The sequence below is a fragment of the Apodemus sylvaticus genome, chromosome 16, assembly GCF_947179515.1.
Source record: "Apodemus sylvaticus chromosome 16, mApoSyl1.1, whole genome shotgun sequence".
NCBI classification, from domain to species: domain Eukaryota; kingdom Metazoa; phylum Chordata; class Mammalia; order Rodentia; family Muridae; genus Apodemus; species Apodemus sylvaticus.
This window is the reverse complement of record NC_067487.1, coordinates 36,602,274-36,620,638: the sequence shown is the minus strand read 5'-3', so window position 1 is coordinate 36,620,638 and position 18,365 is coordinate 36,602,274. Positions and strand designations below refer to the sequence as shown.

The following is an 18,365-nucleotide window of genomic DNA, read 5'->3' as shown; positions in this document are numbered from 1 at the left end:
GTCTAAGATCCACACTGGGCAAACATTTTCTTTAGAAGACACTAACACTCCCAGTTTCCCTAAGTTACTTGTGCCAACTCTTTCCTACCTACGTGCAAGGTATAAGAGTTCCAGTTTTCTACCTCTTTGCCAGCATTTGTTTTTGTTTTGTTTTACCATCTGTTTGAGTTCAACTACCATCAGGTGAGTTTTGAAAACTTCTCAAAAGTTAACCCCAGGTGCTCCTTGCCTAGCAAGTGACCACATCCAGGCAAACTGTAAGTTCTAACCATTGCAAGAAGATGCATCCCACACACGCAGCCTGCCAACAGCCCAGCTTCACAGCAGCTACTGCAGACTGCCGCAGACTCCCCTCAGAATGGCCTGGCTGTTGGAGCTGTGGCTTGTGAACACCATCCTGCATTCCACCTGCCTGGGAAAAGATCACACTGCAAAGAACATCTTGTGAGTGGGTCCCGCTTTTACACCTCATCGATGTAAAGGAATCTTACATTGACCCATCGTTTGGTAGGGAACCACCTGACCCCAGTGTACTAGTTAAAGTCAATGGAAACACAGTTCCAACTGCGCAGAAGCAGAGACAGGAATGATGGTGGGGATGAGCACCTGAGAAGCCTCTAAACAGGCTCCCTGACCTCCCTGCCTCATGATCTCTACTGATTAAGCCAGTCTTCGTTCAATGAAAAAGTTCCAGTGCACAAAGAGACCTGTTGTTAAAAACTCCCACTATATAGAAACAAAATTTCTACACACTTTGGAATTTTAGCATTGCATTTTGGGTACTGTTGTTCAGTTTTACTGGCTAACCACACCAGTCTCCCTCTAGCAAATGCAAGCACTTCTCATTCTCAATTAACAAGAGCACAGGCGTAGTTAACAGAGTCCTACAATGTTCTATTATAAAAATGTGCCAAGTGGGTTGTGGGTTGTCCTGATGCTGTTTGTAATCTGATGTTAATTCTGCTTCCTCAGGAGGATCCCACCCCCCCCCACCCCCCAGCAGTTGATCACATACTCTGGTGATCTTATGTGAGCCTTCTCCCCATTTTAACTGGTCAATAAAGGCTAGAACCTGGGACTGGGCAGTGAAGGGGAAAGGTGGAACAGAGCAGGAGATCTTTGAGAGCGGGGACAGGGTGAGAGAGGAGAACAAGAAGGGAAGGCAGAGGACAGAAGAGAAGGAAGAGGAGGAGGAGGAGGAGGAGGAAGAAGAGGAGGAGGCAGAGGAGGAGGAGGAGGAGGAGGAGGAGGAGGAGGAGGAGGAGGAGGAGGAAGCCATGATGGAGCAGACTACATGGCCAGGAGAAACCACAAGTAGCAAAGGATCTTATAGCTGGGGAATGACTTAGCATGGTGTTATATCTGCCCAATCTAGGCTTATAGCTTATAATTATAATAACTGGATTCTGTGTTTTTTATATGGGCTTATTGGGTTATAAATTCCAGCAACAAAAGTGTCTGTAAGTGAAGTTGCAAATAATTGAAATACTTTCTTATCAATAACATCATCAATAAAAATGAGGTTATAAGGTTTACCACAAAGATTAATGAAACCTTGAAAATATGAAATTATACTTTTGTGTCTATGTATATGCACACTCATTAGAAACACAGTCAAAATGTGGAAGAAAAAAAATACAGAAGTAAATTAAAAACTCACTCTAAGAGTTGGTCATTGTAATGCGTGTCTGCAGTTCCAGCACTGGGAAGGTGGAGGCAGGAGGATTGTGAGTTCAAGTCCATACTCAGCTAGGTAGCCTGGGCTACATGACATCCCACTTCAAAACAAACAAACAAAAAACCCTTCACATCCAATGAAATGACTTCATTTTCTCTTTTTCTTTTCCCTTTCTTTTCTTTTCTTTTCTTTTTCTTTTCTTTCTTTCTTTCTTTCTTTCTTTCTTTCTTTCTTTCTTTCTTTCTTTCTTTCTTTCTTTTTTTTTTTTTTTTTTTGAGGCAGGGTTTCTCTGTGTAGCCCTGACTATCCTGGAACTCACTCTGTAGACCAGGCTGACCTCAAACTCAGAAATCCACCTGCCTCTGCCTCCTGAGTGCTGGGGTTAAAGACGTGCGGCACCACTGCCCAGCTGAACTGACTTCGAAGTGACAAGAGTGATCAATTAGCGGATCCACTGTCTCAGATCTTAATGTGACTCGGATTCTGGACATAGCCTCAGAGGCATCAATGTTTCAGTCATCACTAAATCTGCTGCTGCAGCTGTGTGTATCTGTGACACAGCTAGGGCACTCCAGGACAAGCACCCTAACTGGTGTGTCTGAGCCAGCCCAACAGCTCAGATTTCAGTAAATGGGCGCTGCATGGATGAAGCTGGGAATTTGCAACTGGCGCCTGTTGCTTTTTCAAAACTGAGGGTCTCCGAGGTTCTTCAGCCTGGTCCTCCCGTGAATTCCTTCATGGAAACCACCACCGTCAACACACTTGCCAAATGCTCGGGAATCCTAGTGTCGGCTGTGGTGCATGGAGAGAGGGCCCAGGAGTGCTTTCACTGAGACTCAAGGCTGGATTTGGATTTTGAGAGACCAAATCTTTTGGGTTCAAATTCCAGCTTAGAGAGCTTGGCCTAAGGTTAAACTCAAGTAAACTAACAGTTCGGTACCCAGCACCAGTTTCCAGGTTACCCACCAACAAATCTGCACTCAAGGTTACAAGTCTGCCCCTGACACTTTACTGCCTAACAACCACCAATCAGCAGGAAAGCAGAAGTTAAGTTTATGGTTTGGCTCCCAGCACCAGCCAATTATGTTAAAGGCCACAAAGGCCCCCCAATCAGATATGTACCAAGCAAGATACCTCTTCTTGACTCTGTCAATGCTTGCCTAAAACTAGGCCCAGGGCTCCACCTTCCTGCTGCGTCAGGGTTAGCCAAACTCGAGCTTGAATAAAGAAACCCTAGTGCAATTGACTCAGATTCAGCTCCTTGGTGGTCTTTTGGGGTTCACAAACATTTCGTGACACAACAATTTCACATCAGAAAAGAATTTCAGGATGAACCAGCTCAAGCAGAATTGAAGCTTATCCAACTTATTATAGATTTAAAAAAAAAAAGTGTTCAGAAAGGAAGTGCAAGACATTCAAGGACACTGGTGCGTGCTTCTTTAAGGAGAAGCATCCCAAGCGTTTCTCCCCTGCGTCCTCCATCTGGATTACAATCTCTCCCCACCGCTCTGTCAGTGGCTGTCAGAGTTCCTATTGGAAATGCAAAACCCATCTTTTGCAGTCTACTCTCTTGTGCCCAGTCTGAATTACTTTCTGTGATCCGTAAGTGTGTGTGTGTGTGTGTGTGTGTGTGCGTGTGTGCGCAGGTACATGTGGAGGCCAGAGAAAGCCACTATCATTCATCAGGTAACATACACCATGCTTTCTGAGTCCTCTTTCACTGGCCTGAAGCTCACCGAGTAAGCAAACGCTGACAGGCCAGCGAGCCCCAGAAATCTGCCTTCCCCTTCCACTCACTGGGCTTTCAAGCAAACTCCACCACTCTCAGCTTTGCATGTGTTCTGAAGAACAAACTCAGGCTCTCACGCTTAAAAGGCAAGCACTTTACCAAGTGAGTTACCACCTGTGCCTATGCCTATGATAATGGTGTTTGACTCCTAGACATACAATCCTTGGGCCACAGTGTTTCCGCTTCCAAAAGAAGCTCCTCAGTCCTTTTAGAATTGTCACGAAATTGTCTCCTATAAACAGTTTACCCCTGTCCCAGCACCAGAATGGGAAGCTAGCTCTTCCCACTGAAATGCTTGGCATTAGGGTCTCTGGACTCTGAAAGCGGGCTCCTGGTTGTCTCACCAATCAGACCGACTCTAAAATTCTTCTTTTGAGGGATCTGACTATTCACGGCCTGATCTAGTGCATGTTACCAACCTCTAACTAGCCTCAGAAGCCCTAGCAGAGCCAAAAGTTGCTGGTCAGCCCAGAAAACCCAGCCAGAAGGAAGGCTGGGGTAGAAGGCTACCCACCATCACCCAGGGCCTGCTGGAGTGAGAAACCAGTAGCTCTTCTGATGTCAACTCTAAAATATGCTGTGATTTTCAAGTCACCCTGAGAGTGACTCCCAGAGACAGACATCCAGGGTCAATGAGAAGATGAAAAGTTTCTAGATGATAATGGGTCAGGTGATTGCCAGTTTGACCTGGGGTCTGGAACAGGATTCTGACTAACATTTATGTGTGGAATGGAGGCAGGGGAAAGAGAAGAAAGTATGGAAACGTCCTAATCTGGAGAAAACATCAGAACTCAACCTTGAGGGACATATTTGCTTTGGAGACACTCACAGCGCACATCTGGAGTTGTGACCTTTGTGTAAGTTTCATTGGGTCCCTGGCCAGCGCTGGTAAATGGAGTGACAAAAAACTCATAGAGAGACTCTGGTCGAAGGTTTTCCACAGCGAGTGTCTTTGTCTCTGAGCCACTGATGTTGTATTTACAGAGCACTGAATTATCTGTGAATGAAAAACAATGTTGTCAAGAAAATCACATTCAGGGTGTGGTGGAACCCTGTGTGTGGCCAGTTAGTAGCGTGTTCGCCCAGTATGCACACACTACGGGCTTAGTTCCCAACACTACACACACCGGACAGGATGGCACATGCCTGTAATCCCAGTGGAAAGTGCAGAAGCTCAAGGTTATCTTCTGCTACATGATGAGTTCAAGCCAGCCTGGGGTGCATGTCACCCTGACTTATTAAGAAGGTAAGAAAAGAGCATGGCAGAGACCTTGTGCAGGAGCACTGCAGCTCTCTCGGGACCATCAGCCTCCTTAAGCCAACCTCATATCAAATGATAATCTTGCAGTTTTCAAGGTGTGCCACAATAAACAAAATATCCATGAAGCAGGGAGTGGCAATAAATACTGGTAGAGCATTCTGCCAGACGCAATAGGCACACACAGGGAAAATAAACTGGCACCAGAGATGTGGCTTACAGACTTCTTACTCGTCGTGTGTGGGAGAGGCTGTGCATTGGTCCTCAGCACCACAAACATATGAGTACATCTAATACCTTTTGACAAAGTGTTTTTGTTTTTTGTTTTGTTTTAGGAATGGCTGGGAAAGCAAGCAGGTTTTCAAAATGGAAGGATCTCTCTAGGGGCTGATGGTCAGGCCCACATCATTTCTAAACTGAGTTAGAATTCCTTTCCCTCCACTTACAGCCCTTTTTGTTTTGCTATTGGTTGTGAAATGGGATGGGAAGAGCATCAGCCTGGTCCCCAGCCTGGCCCTCTCACATAAGGGGCCAATATACACTTTTTTCTAACGCTGTCTATGGACTCGGCCGGCCTGCATGGCCCCCAACTGGACTGTGAGACCTTTTGAGTCTAAGTGAACAAGCCAGAGAGTGGGCGTCACCTGAAAGAAGGATCCTTTCCCAGTCCTGGTTGCACTGCATCTCCTTGGATTTCACATACACGTGGTAACCTTTTATAAAACCAGACTGGAAGTCACTGGCGTAATCCGGCCATCTCAGAACGAAGGAGTTAGGGGTCAAGTTAGAAACCATCACTTTTGGATTCACCAAAGGAGCTGGGAAAGGAAGATGGGACAAGAACAAGTCACAATGTGGGCGTGGTCCTGGGACATCTAATGCAAGGCAAGCACAGCCCACAGGCCATAGGGAAGCTGAGCTCCTGTCAAGTTGAGGGGTTTTATCTCTTTCCCGGATAGCATGTACCAAGACACAGCTCTGAGTGCTGGGAAGGAGACGAGCAACTGTCCCATGTAAACCATTCATAAATGAAGACCTAAATACATAGAGAGATTAAGTAATCTGTGGAAAGTCAGGGGGGGAAATGTGGAAAATCAAAAGGTCTGTCTTAGGCTCGGTCCTGGCCTTGAAGTCTCAAGGGCATTTTCTGAACCAGAGAATCTACAAACATGAAGAAGAAGAGACAGAAAAGGCAAAGTATGTTTAGAGATATGAGAGAGGGTTTGGAGAATTCAGTTCCAAGAACAAGGCAATGTATGCTATCAGACACTCTGGAAATGTACCCAGTAAATCCTCTCCTGCCCACCTTTCTCTCTCTCTCTCTCTCTCTCTCTCTCTCTCTCTCTCTCTCTCTCACACACACACACACACACACACACACACACACACATTTGGGCACAGTGTCTGCACACAGAGACATGTTCAAAAATGACACATCCCTTCCTTTCCTCTCTGCCTACCATGAATGCTGGGTCAGCTCCCCCAGAGAAAGAATTTTAGACTCATTCTGATTGGTAAGACAACCAGGAGCCCCCTTTCAGAGTCAAGAGACCCTAATGCCAAGCGTTCCATTAGAAAGAGCTAGCATCCCATTCTGGTACTGGGGAAATGTTTACAGGAGGCAATTTCATGACAATTCTAAAAGAAATAAGGAGCTTTTTTTTTTGGAAGCTGGAACACTGTGACACAAGGATTGTATGTCTAGGAGTTAATCGGACACCATCATCGTAGGAATAGGCACAGGTGATAGCTCAGTTAGTAAAGTGCTTGCCTTTTAGGCGTGAGAGCCTGAGTTTGTTCTTCAGAACACATGCAAAGTTGGGAGTGGGGGAGCTTGCTTGAAAGCCCAGTTTGTCTGGAGCAGAGAAAGAGATTTCTTGGGCTCACTGGACTGTCAGCGTTTGCCTACTTGGTGAGCTTCAGGCCAGTGAAAGAGGACTCAAAAAGCATGGTGTATGTTACCTGATGAATGATAGTGGCTTTCTCTGGCCTCCACATGCACCTGCACACACACACACACACACACCACACACACACACACACACACACACACACACACACACATACACGTACCCAATTATGGATAGAGACAAAGACTTAGCTAAAATAAAATTCAGATCAGCCATAAGGGAGTAGCCAGCAAAAGTTTGTAACTTGGAGCTACAAGATACTCGAAGATGCATTTTATAGTTTCTAATTGAAAATCATTGCAGTCATTCTAAATTGTCCAACAATAGATGGCTTGGTATAGGTAGAGGGGGGTCCTTTCCATCGTGGAAGTAGCACAGTGGTTAAGTAATATTTTTGTGGCATTAATCAAGAAAGAAGTTAAAGAACTTTGCTGAGTATCCCATTGTTGTTTAAAGGTATGTATCACTATAAATGGGTGTCAATGTACAGTAAGACTAACTGGATATTGCCTTTGGGGGGGGTTTTAACTTCCTTCCACTTACCCAGCTCCTGGGTATATCCTCTTTGTTTCTCTACTAACCGATCATTCTGTTCCGTAGATCTTTCAAAAATTCTGAAGTTGTAACGCACCCCTGGTTTAAAAGCATCTGGAGAAGAGAAGTCAAAGGTTTTTAAGAAGACACAGTGACATCATTTGAGCTGGGCAGGAAAGGATGGATGGAGGGCAAGCATCCCCTAGTAGCTCCTCTCTCAAGCTCTTTCCACTCTCTCCTGTAGCACTTCCCTCCTTCCACTAGGCCTTAGGACTTTCCGTGTTGCCAACATAGTGCTGTCTCCAGTCAAGAGAGACCGCCATGTGCTCTGGAGCCAGGACCCTCAGCCAGCCTCACCTGTGCTCTGAAGCCCCCTCACCTGTGCTCTCTGGCCCCTGAATCTTGAAGGGGTCTCCATCACTTTTTGGATCTAGGTGATTCCCACGTCAGTCCTTCAGCCTCTGCTTCCTACTTAAGCCACTCCCTTGAGCCCCTTTGACCTCCCTAAAACAGCTGGCATTGTCAGGTTGTAGATTCATTGCAGGAGGGAAGAGTTTATGCCTAAAAGTGCATTGAAATTGAACGCTGATTCTGTTTCTATCAACTCTATGTCCTAAGTGTCCCAAGTTTGTGCTGTTCTCTGCATCTGCAAAAGCTTTCTACGAACGGTTCCGATGTCCCTGTAATTTAGAGGAGACATGTATTAAAATCCGCACTATGGGTCTACATTTCGATACTCTGCTGCAGCAGATTTTAAGTCCATTCCCAGAAAGTCTGATCTCCAAGAAACCACGCTAGACTCATCACTTCAATATCATTAGCCTAGCACAAAGAATCTGTAGATCAGAACGGAAGTCTGTGTTGAATTTCCTGCAAGAGGAATATGCAAGGAGGGGGACTGAGAACTCTCACCTGAGGTAATGACGGTGCTTGTGGTATTGGGACCAAGCTTCTTCCACTGCAAATCACAGTGTTGGTCCTGAGAATGTGCACACCAGTCCACAACATAGCCTATCGCGTCTCCAGATATGGGCTCCCAAGAAATATTGAATGCATCCTTTATACCTTTAATTGTTTTTTCCTGGACCTCTTCTGCACAGAAACAAATAGAACAATACTTCTGAATCAGTTCATTGTGTATTCTTTTATGAGTTCCAAGGAAGGAAAGAAACCAACACTTGTGATGTTTATTTATGGTTTTGCTTTAAAATGTCTCTCAAGGGCTTCTGTACCCAAAGCTTTGGTCCTCAGATTGTGGCACTCTTTGGAAGCAGTGCAACCTTTCAGATGTTGACACTGGAAGAGTGAAGTTAGATTCCTGGGCATGCTATGAAAGAAGAGATTGGGACCCTGGTGTTATCCTCTCTTTGCTTCCCAAGCACCATGAAGTAAGTAGCTTTTGCTCTTCCCCAAGCAACCCACAATGATATTCATCCCCCCCACAGCCCCCAAAACAACAAACTAAACAATCATGACATCAGTCTCTACAACTATGAACCAGAACAAAATTTATCTTCTTATAATTTGTTTCCCTCCGGTACTTTGTCATAGCAATGGGAAGCTGACTAACACAGTATCTCACAGGTAAGGACCTCTACTTGCTATAGAGGATTGAATACAGGGATATTCCTCTCAGAGATAGTTCCTCACTCTCTCTAGTCTTTCAATCATGTTTCATGCCAGCTTCAAAGCAGCAGTTTGCCAAGCAGTAGGGACCCAAAGTTTGGGGTGTCTAGTGTATATGGTTCGCTCGTGATGTTTTTGTGATGGTTCAATTTCAAAGGCGCCTCCAGCCAGCTCAGATGCTGCTACAAGTGAGCAGAAAACACAGGAACCTTGTTGAGAGGCTCACTAAGGACACCTCTCACTGCCACCAGCCAAACTGAAAGCAGAGAGTCACAGATCACTAGCAGCCAAGCTTCCCTGCTAGGCCATCCAACTGATATGTTTTAACTAAACAGTATGTAAAACATCACAATAGATCCAGCACAGGTATTGTGTGGGAGATGGCAACAGCGTGTGGCTGAGGGAAAGGTAAGTCCTGCATGACTTGTGAGATTGAATGCTTTGACTGCTCAGACAAAGTGGGGGAGGATGGGGGACACCTCTGTGATAGGGTGACGAAAGCTGTCTTCCGTGCTCCATCAACGGCCTTTCCCGGTTCACATTTGGGGTTTTGTTGTTGTTGTTGTTGTTGTTTTGGTTTGGTTTGGTTTGGTTTTTTTTTTGTTTTGTTTTGTTTTTGTTTTTGGATTTGGTTTTTTTTTTTTCGAGACAGGGTTTCTCTGTATAGCTCTGGCTGCCCTGGAACTCACTCTGTAGACCAGGCTGGCCTTGAACTCAGAAATCCGCCTGCCTCTGCCTCCGAAAGTGCTGGGATTACAGGCGTGCGCCACCACCGCCCGGGCGACCACACTCGGGTTTGTAAAGTCATGAAGTAAATCTCCTTGTTCCCACTATTCTGAGTCTCCGGTGCTCTTGAGGATTGAGGGTCCACACTCCTGACATCTCTGAACAGGTGATGCGAAAATGTCAGTTTCGGTGTGAGAAAGATTTCTTTCTTTGATGGAGGAAGCGGGGGAAGTTGGGTGGGTCAGCTTCAGCTGGGAAGCAGCACCGTGAAGAAACCATCTCAACAACTTTTACTTTCTGCCTAGAGCTGTGCTCCTGCTGTGTAACAATTTCACGGCCCAGAAAGATGGGCAGCATCTGATGTTCATGCAATGATGAACTAGGAATTAGAATTTCCACATGAAGCAGGATGCCCAGAAAAATCTGAACTGTGCATTTTAGTGAAAAAAAAAATTTTTTTTTTTTTTTTTGGAAATGGTTTAGGAACTTCAGTCTCAAGGTTAAAGTGTGGCCCTACTCCAGAGCAATAGAACAGATTTCACATACGACAAGTCTTTTTGAAAACAAAATACCTTCTAACATGGTTCACTTAATCTAAACTTAAACTGAACTGGGATGGAACCACACAATCTTTCCTAGCCCATGAGACGGCCCTGGCACCTTCACAGCAAGAACTGCAGGATGGCATTGTCGCGAGGTATATTAATGATCTCAGCAGGTCAACTCCCTTTTGCCTTTTGTTATGTCTAGTGTTTTATAACATGAAACCACGGCTATACTATGCCCAGATTTTCTATGGCTCAGTCAAGAAGAACATTAATGTTACTCTTCGTTTTAGATGTGAGATCACTTCCTCTTTGCCCAGTCCTTAGTTGGCTGAAAGATCAGTAGGTTATCATTTGTTGTTATTCTACAAACGTGGCCAAATTACAGTGTCTCCTGAAAGAGTACATCAGCACTCCTTATGAGATCCATGATATTCATGGGCTCCTCAGCCCACCACTGTTCTCTCAATGGAGTCTCACTATGTAACAGAGGCTGGCCCCAAACTCATGATCCTCCTGCCTCAACCTCCTGATGATTGTGGATACAGACCTGCTCCATCAGCATGACTGTTCCATAAACTATTTATAGGTGATAAGAGTTGGCAAATATTGGTTACAGCACAGTAAATATGGTCCAATCTCATAAGACAAAGTCTCTGGGCACTGTCTTGACTCTCGGGGATAACTGGTGTGAGACTGAATTCACTCACATCAATTTTAGATCATCCCTTGAGTGTGCGGAAGAACGCAAGGACAGTGTGCTGGACCCACTGAGAAGGTACTGTCATATTGCAACCTGCTGATATACCCAGCTCTGAAGGAAGTGCCTAACCTCACACACATGGTTGCCTCAAGTTATGGCTTGATTTGTCTGACACTATTTGGGAATAGCATCAATGTTTTCTCAAGAATGGAAGTCAAATTGACCAATGCAGACTCACCATGTCCAGAATCGTTAGAAAGGACCATCAAGGACTCAGGAGATGTCCCCACGCTGTTGCTGGCTGTGATGTGAATCTTGTATGGATGTAGGTCAAGGCTCAGGTTTGTGCCAAGGGCTGGTGCCGGAACAGAGTAGTGTTCTGACTTGGTTGGTTCAGATTCATGTTCTACAACTATATTATAGGATATGATTTTGCCATTGGCCTGTGACTTTAAAAGTGGCTGAAAAAGATGATAATCCTTTCAAAATGGGCTTTAAAATTACTTTTTCATTTCTTCCATCCCTTACTGCCCAATCCACATATACATAAGAACATATCCACTTATATATATTTGCATAAACCTATGTGCACACACATATGTATACACACTATCTACCATATCCACACACATATATAAAAACATATTAGAAAAAAACATATGTCTCTCTGTGTGTACACATGCACACACACACACACCAGCATATTCATAAAATTAAATAGACACATCATCTCAACACCAAGCTTAGAATCAGGCATGTCAATCTAACTGCAGAGAGCAGAGACAAAAATCATTCAGAGATTATATTAAAGATTTATAGTGTATCCAGAGAGCAGGGACTGAGTCAAAGGTCAAGAGGAACATATAGACTCCTTCGCTCCAGAGGGAATAAGATTTAGAAGGCAACTAAAAAGAGACACAAGAATGGAACCTGTACCCAGAAGTTTGTGTAAGAAGAGCCCGTGTCCTGGCCAGCCTTTACCTGGTCTTCTCTTACTCTGACCTCCGCCCCCTAGTTGCTATTCCCTCTTCTAGAAGATGCTCATGGTTGCAGAGAAGTCCTGGCCCTCACAGTCCCAGGTCAGCATCCATCAGTGCTTCCTGAGGTCTGCTCTTCCTGGAGTAGGCTATGTCCTGCTCTGTGGACCCCTAGATCTCAGATTAAGCCACAGTTGTCCCCTCAGTGGGTGGACAGAACTCAGACATCTTAGCAGAGACACACATGTATATGCGGAGACCCAGAAGACTGTGCCAAACTCAAGGGAAGAAGAAAACACTAGTGAAGCTGTGGCAACGGGCCAGCAATCTCCTATTACCATACTTTGGCTTGAGACCTTGGGGAATCTTAGAGTCCTGAGTACAAAGCCGGCCTGCTGTGTTGTCAGGCAGTGGACTGGGCCAGGCAGAAAGATAATGTTGATCTTCTATTATAAAGTAATAGCTTGATTCAAAACTTCCCTATTTACATATCCATTAGAGTATGTGACTCTAGACATACCTCTTTGTCTTGGGCCTTGCAAAAGTTACAGTGGACCTGAGTAGATCATTCAGAAAACATTCTAACAACCAGAATCAACCACCAGCTGTCAGTTGGGCTCAGGGAAATTGTGGCCCAAGCACTAGGACCAGGAATGGAGTGGGTCTTTCTCCCCGATAACCAGCCCCGTGAGACTGACACCATGGTTTCTCCTGGTGAACTGGGGAGCACACTGCTCTCCAGAAGTAACAAATCAGACCTCCTGAAGCTGCAAGTCTTACCTTCCAAAACAAGGTCACAACACGGCTTCCATTCTCTGCCCCTACTTGTCTCCAAACATCAAGAGCCTGTGAGGGAGCTGAACCAAAGACAAGTTCCAAGGTTACTTTGTCTGCAAAGAAGGTCATACTTTCCATGTTCTCAACCTTCCTAATGCTTGACCCTTTCATACAGCTCTTCATGGCGTGGTGACCCCCCCCCAACCATTACTTTGTTATTACTTCATAATTGTAATTTTGCTAGTTTTGAATCATAATGTAAATATCTGATATGCAGGATATCTGATATGGGACCCCCTATGACGACCCACAGGTTGAGAACTGCCGTCCCAAGCCATGTTTATTACCTGTCCTCCCAGGGGCTTGTAAACCGAGCCTCTCACCTTCTGTGACTTCTCTCCATGGCCCCACAGCCATGCTGCTCCCTCAGCACTCACAGTGAGGGTTTTAAATACACTCACTGTCTATAGGCATTGTACATGATACTGTAACATTACATTAAGAACATGTCCCTGAGAGTTTATAGTAGGTGCTTTAAGGTGCTTTAAAAATAAAGATCAGCTGCCCTGAACACAATACCAAACTCGAAACCTTCCAATCAGCCCTAGAGCCGCTGGAGACCACCAATGATTTTTTTTTTATCGGAACAATTCTAAGAGGACGTAGGTCAGTTTCCCTTTTTTTTCCCTAGACAGGAAAAATTGCCGTGGGCAAGGCTAAGATAGAGGCACATTAACCTAGGCCTTTGGGGCAGCTAGCCCAGGGGCCCTGTCTGGCTGTCACGATTCCCTCTTCTGACCCCTCACTGGAATTACAACCTGGAAATACTTCCTTGCCCTCTCTGCTTCCTGATCCTGTCGGCTATCTCCTCTTGGCACACTGGCCGGCTGACCAGTCCCAAATCATGGCATTATGTACTGCTTCCAATGAAGCAGTACCTTATGGAGGAAGATGAATCACTGCGGCTGGCCTTGGCTTGTCTGACTTTGAAACCCTAGCTTCTAGTTCTGGGCCTGTGCCTTTGGACAAGATCCAAAAACACTGTCTAAAGAGTGAAACATGAAATAAAAGCCCAGAAAGCAGCCTGCTGATGTCCTGGTCTTTCCTCTCTGCCCTTTGTTCAGACATTTATGTGAACAGAGAGCTGATTTGTGCTATATCTGTACTTACTCCATTAATATATTAAAAAGAAGAATCACTTTCTTCCCTGTCTGTCATCTGTCAGTCTGTCTGTATGTCTATCTATTGTCTGTCTGTCTGTCTATCTATCTATCTATCTATCTATCTATCTATCTATCTATCTATCTATGTCTATCTATCATCTATCTGTCAATCATCTATCTTTATCTATCTCTATCAATCATCTACCTTTCTATATCTATCTATCTTATCTCTATCATTATGTATCTATCTATCTAATCTACCTTTAATCTATCATCAATCTATCATCTATCTGTATTTTTTTCAGTGTTAGGAGTTGAATCCAGGTCTTTGAACCCCTAGCAGGTTGAACCACTAGTTAACCCAAGACTACTCTGGGTAACTCCCTTTAAAGTTTTTTCTGGGGCATATGTATATAAAAACAGTAGGTAGAATTTATAAAAGGATAATTGGCTGTCATACCTATTCTAACTATTTTATATACATTTCCTCCTTTGCTTTCCTGAAGTGTAGGCATTTTTATTTACTCTAATCTCTCGATAAAGAAGGTAAGGTTCAGAGAGACTAAGCTAGTTGTTCAAAACCTGCAGAAGGGAGAATGAGGCCTTGATTGACACATGATTGACAGCTTCTCAGCTATGACAGTCATTTTTCAGGAAATTGACAGTCACTTTCAGGCCTAAGTTCAATAAAATGCTCAGAAGCATGCCTCTGTGATGGAAAAATAACAGTATCAATGTGATTTCTTTTAAACTTCTAAAAAATGTATTCTTCATTGTCATTAAGTGGGTGCAGGTGATACTAAGATGGGTGTGTGGTTTTCAGTTTGCAGTTCACTTCACCTGATACCTGTGGAATACTGTGTGTTCTACATAGAACCAAATTTCCCATTGCATTCTTTTATGGTCATACTTTGACACAAATGGGAGAACCGAAGTCATCAAAAGAGAAAGGGCAGGCTTCCTCAGCTAAGGTGAGGGGTCCTTTAAGCTAAGGCATCCTTTTAACTAATTCAAAGAGACTCACAGTGGTGGCTTCATACTGCCGAGAGGTCCCATGGATGCACCTCATGCTCAAGTGATTCTCAAACCCTCTCTATGGCCGGCTGTAAATGTGATGAAATCCAACCTCAGCTGAGCTGGGAAGTAAAAATCTAGCCACTCTCTAGATCTGGACTTTAACCTTTGCATGGAAATTCTTCTTCAAAAGTTTGTCTATCTGTAACATGGACATGTTACATCAACTGCCATGCATCTATAATGTTGAACAAAATGAGCTGATTCGCCTTTTCTACGTTCTGTTCTTTTTTGGTTTTAAGAGGACAGTAATACGATATGAGATGGAGAGTCACGAGGGGCACAGCGCACAAAACTCCATCTCTTGTGTTAGAAAACTATGGTCGACTGCATTAATAACCTACTCATTGTTTCTTTTAATTCCTGACAGTTTGCACAAAACTTCAAGGTGATCACATATGCCTTTAAATTATTGGAGCAGGTTTTAACTTCCTAAATGAAAAGCTTGAGAAATAGGCACAGCATTAGATTCCATCCCAAAACTTGTGCTGATTGGTAAATCATTATTCAAAAATCAAAAGAACAAAACAAAAAGACCCAAGTGCTTCATCCAGTTGATATTGCTATATATTTTAAATACAGGACAGCCTCTAGTGTGCTCTCCTTTAACTCTATGCTATTTATGTTGATAAAATCCACTTAAACTCGAGTTTCCAGACCTTAGATTGAGGCAAAAGGACAGTGCATCTATAGATTCACTTAGAAGATTTATCTCACTTTCTTTAAAAAAGATTTATTTCATTACTTGCTTGTGTGTGCTTGTGGGTTTGTACATGTATAAGGTGCTAGTGTCTTGATGCCCATATGGACAGAGGAAAACATGATGAAATTGGTTCTTTTTCTCTTCCCTGTGGTCCCAGGGACCAAACTCAGCTTTGAAACTGAAGGAAAGCAAAGGCAGGCTCAGGGACAACCACGTTGGCCCACGGAAGCATCTCCCACTCTCCCCCCATTTTCTTATCATCCAAAGCAGGCAGACATCTTTTGGGATTTACTGTATTATAATCCAAAGACACCCTTCTCCCTTGGCTACTTTCCCTTTACACAACACTTTCGTTATAACTGAAGAAAAATGGCAATGATGTAAAGCAAGCTGACAGTATCAAAATTAAAAGTCATCTAATAATTCAACAGCTGAGATGGATACCACGAAAGCTTTCTCGGAAAGTCTGCACACCCCACAAGATGGCCAGATCCTTGATGGATGATGGGAAGTTGGAAGCAAGCACAGGTGGAAGTGGGGGGCTGCCCCCTACCATGGCCATCTCGTGTATAGAGTCTGACTGTGGATTCACCATTGTTTTTCTTCTGTAAAATGGTACTTCTAGAATGCCACAGAAGCTCCACCTACTACACACAGGCAGCAAGAAGTGACAAACATACTATGCAAACTTTCCTTTGACATGAACATAACTAGAGCTTGAATCCGCATGATATCAAAGATGCAATGACCAACCAAGAGAGAGAAAGAACGCAGTGTCTCACTGCAGTCCAGAGCGCCAGAGCCAGGCTGCTGCGTGTGAGCCCCAGTGCAGTCCCACGCCTTGCCTCTCTGCCTTAGTGGTCTCCTAGATACTAGGAGAATAAGAACAGTTGCTCTATATGTAACGAGGAGCACAGAGCATCGTGAAGAATCAGAGATGAGCTTCTATTGCTTTATCATGTATCCATTATTCATCAACAGGACAAACCCAGCAAGTCCCTTCAACGCTTGGGTACAAGTTGCCTCATCTAGAAACTAGATAGCAGCCATAATTTTATCTTGGAGTGGAAAGGTTTGAGAGCTAGGCCAGGCCATCTCATCTCTTGACATCCATAGTTCTTTGGAGAATATTCATGCATGCTCAGGACTGAAGAAATCTACCAAAGACAATTGGAGAGGACCCTGGTGTGCCAGCACTGAGAAGAACCACTTACTACTAAAGGTGACTGTCCCAAAGACAATGACATACCCAAGGACAGTCTGCTGCTGTGTGGGATGAGGCCAGTGCTTTTCAAGGCACTGACATATCTTTTGTCCTCAGGCCCAAGTTAAAGATCCACACCTAAATCCAAAGCAATATTCCCAGCAATAGCAAAGAAACTACTTGAAAAAAACCCATATACTAGAAGTAACACTGTTATCAAGTGTCTTTGCCCATTAGGCATTAAGTCCAACTTTAAAGTATGACGTCGATTTGTTCTAACATTTTCCTCTCAACGTTTGGTACAAACAAAAGCTCTGAAGGAAATCAACCCATATCCTGAGGCTTAGACCGTGAGACCAATGCCAGGGAGCCCCACATACCAGCCTCGGGTGTGCTGAACTCGTTTTGCGTCCAGTCACTCCATTTCCAGAAGTGGTTGGCACCTGCACAGCGCACACAAGCCCTGTGCTCTGTGTCTGGCTCCAGATCACTGAAGAGGTAGTTTCCGCTCTTGTGGACAGAAACGTTGTACTCCTGGGTCAAGAAAGTGAAGGAAAAACAAAGATGGCAGCTGCGTTTGTGTTGCAAGGCCAAGTCAGAATACTGCAGACTCTAATTTGGATGAAGACCAGGTCTTTCAAGAGAATTTTTTCCCCTTTCAGGTTTTGTTTGTTTGCTTTTTGCTTTTTTTATTCATGCCAAATATTGAGATCAATTGCAGGGCCCCCTTTCAACAGATATCCATTCTACGAACTAATGTTGACATAAGGGCCTGATTGACTGATTTATCTTATTGTTGGGTTGTTCTTTTTGCTTGGGGGCAAAGTCTTTCAATGTAGCCCTGGCTAGCTTGGAACTCACTATGTGCATCAGGCTGGCCTCCAACTTGTAGTAATCCTCCTGCCTCTGCCTGTCCAATTACAGCTGTGCACCAGCATGCTTGGTTTGAAATAAGGTGATTTGCCGGGAGGTGATGGCGCACACCTTTAATCCCAGCACTCAGGAGGCAGAGGCAGGCGGATCTTTGAGTTCGAGGCCAGCCTGGGTTACAGAGTGAGTTCCAGGACAGCCAGGGCTACACAGAGAAACCCTGTCTCGGGGGGGGGGGGGGGGGGAGGCAATTTTACTTTTTGGTTTCTATTTTGGTTGGTTTTACAGATAGAATTGAATTATGTAATTATGTAGCTAAAGATAGCTTTAAACTTGTGTTTTCCTAAGTAAGCCTCCTGAATAGTAGGGATTACATGTGTGTGCCACCTAAGCTGAAAAAAAGAAATCTTATTCTGTCATCTCTTTGCTTAGGTACATCAAAGATTTTTAAAACAGTAAATGAAGAAATGGCCTTACACGTTTCACTTCTCCTTCATATCGGAGTTTAACCTGACACAAAAGTGTGTAGTTGTCTCCACGGGAGTGAACCTTCCAGGTCATGTTGGCTTTTGTAGCACCTATAGTTTTAAGGGTGACATCATGGGGAGCCTTTGGATGAACTGTCAATAAAAGAACAAGAAACAAAATGAGAACTTAAGCAGATCCAAAATAGAGCTCAGGAAATAGGCGATTCATTCCACCATTTATACACTCATCAATGCTTTTTTGCTTATGTTTAGGAAAATGCAGACAATACTGGGTTTGCTGACAATAAGCATTGTGTCAAGTGTATGATCTCTTTCAATCACTAATTGCCTTATATAGTAA

General features: G+C 44.1%; 1 protein-coding gene across 3 annotated transcripts in view; it reads right to left on the bottom strand.

Moving 5' to 3' along the window:
• Osmr (oncostatin M receptor) overlaps nt 1–18,365 on the bottom strand; it is a 64,293-nt gene that overhangs the window by 6,063 nt on the left and 39,865 nt on the right. For all 3 annotated transcript variants that reach the window (XM_052159589.1, XM_052159588.1, XM_052159590.1), the window contains 8 exons: nt 18,015–18,157; nt 17,048–17,201; nt 12,527–12,603; nt 11,008–11,230; nt 8,082–8,261; nt 7,179–7,283; nt 5,370–5,543; nt 4,297–4,464 (listed from right to left, as the gene is read on the bottom strand). In XM_052159589.1, coding sequence (XP_052015549.1) covers nt 4,297–4,464; nt 5,370–5,543; nt 7,179–7,283; nt 8,082–8,261; nt 11,008–11,230; nt 12,527–12,603; nt 17,048–17,201; nt 18,015–18,157 — 1,224 coding nt within the window. The remainder of the gene's footprint in view (nt 1–4,296; nt 4,465–5,369; nt 5,544–7,178; nt 7,284–8,081; nt 8,262–11,007; nt 11,231–12,526; nt 12,604–17,047; nt 17,202–18,014; nt 18,158–18,365) is intronic.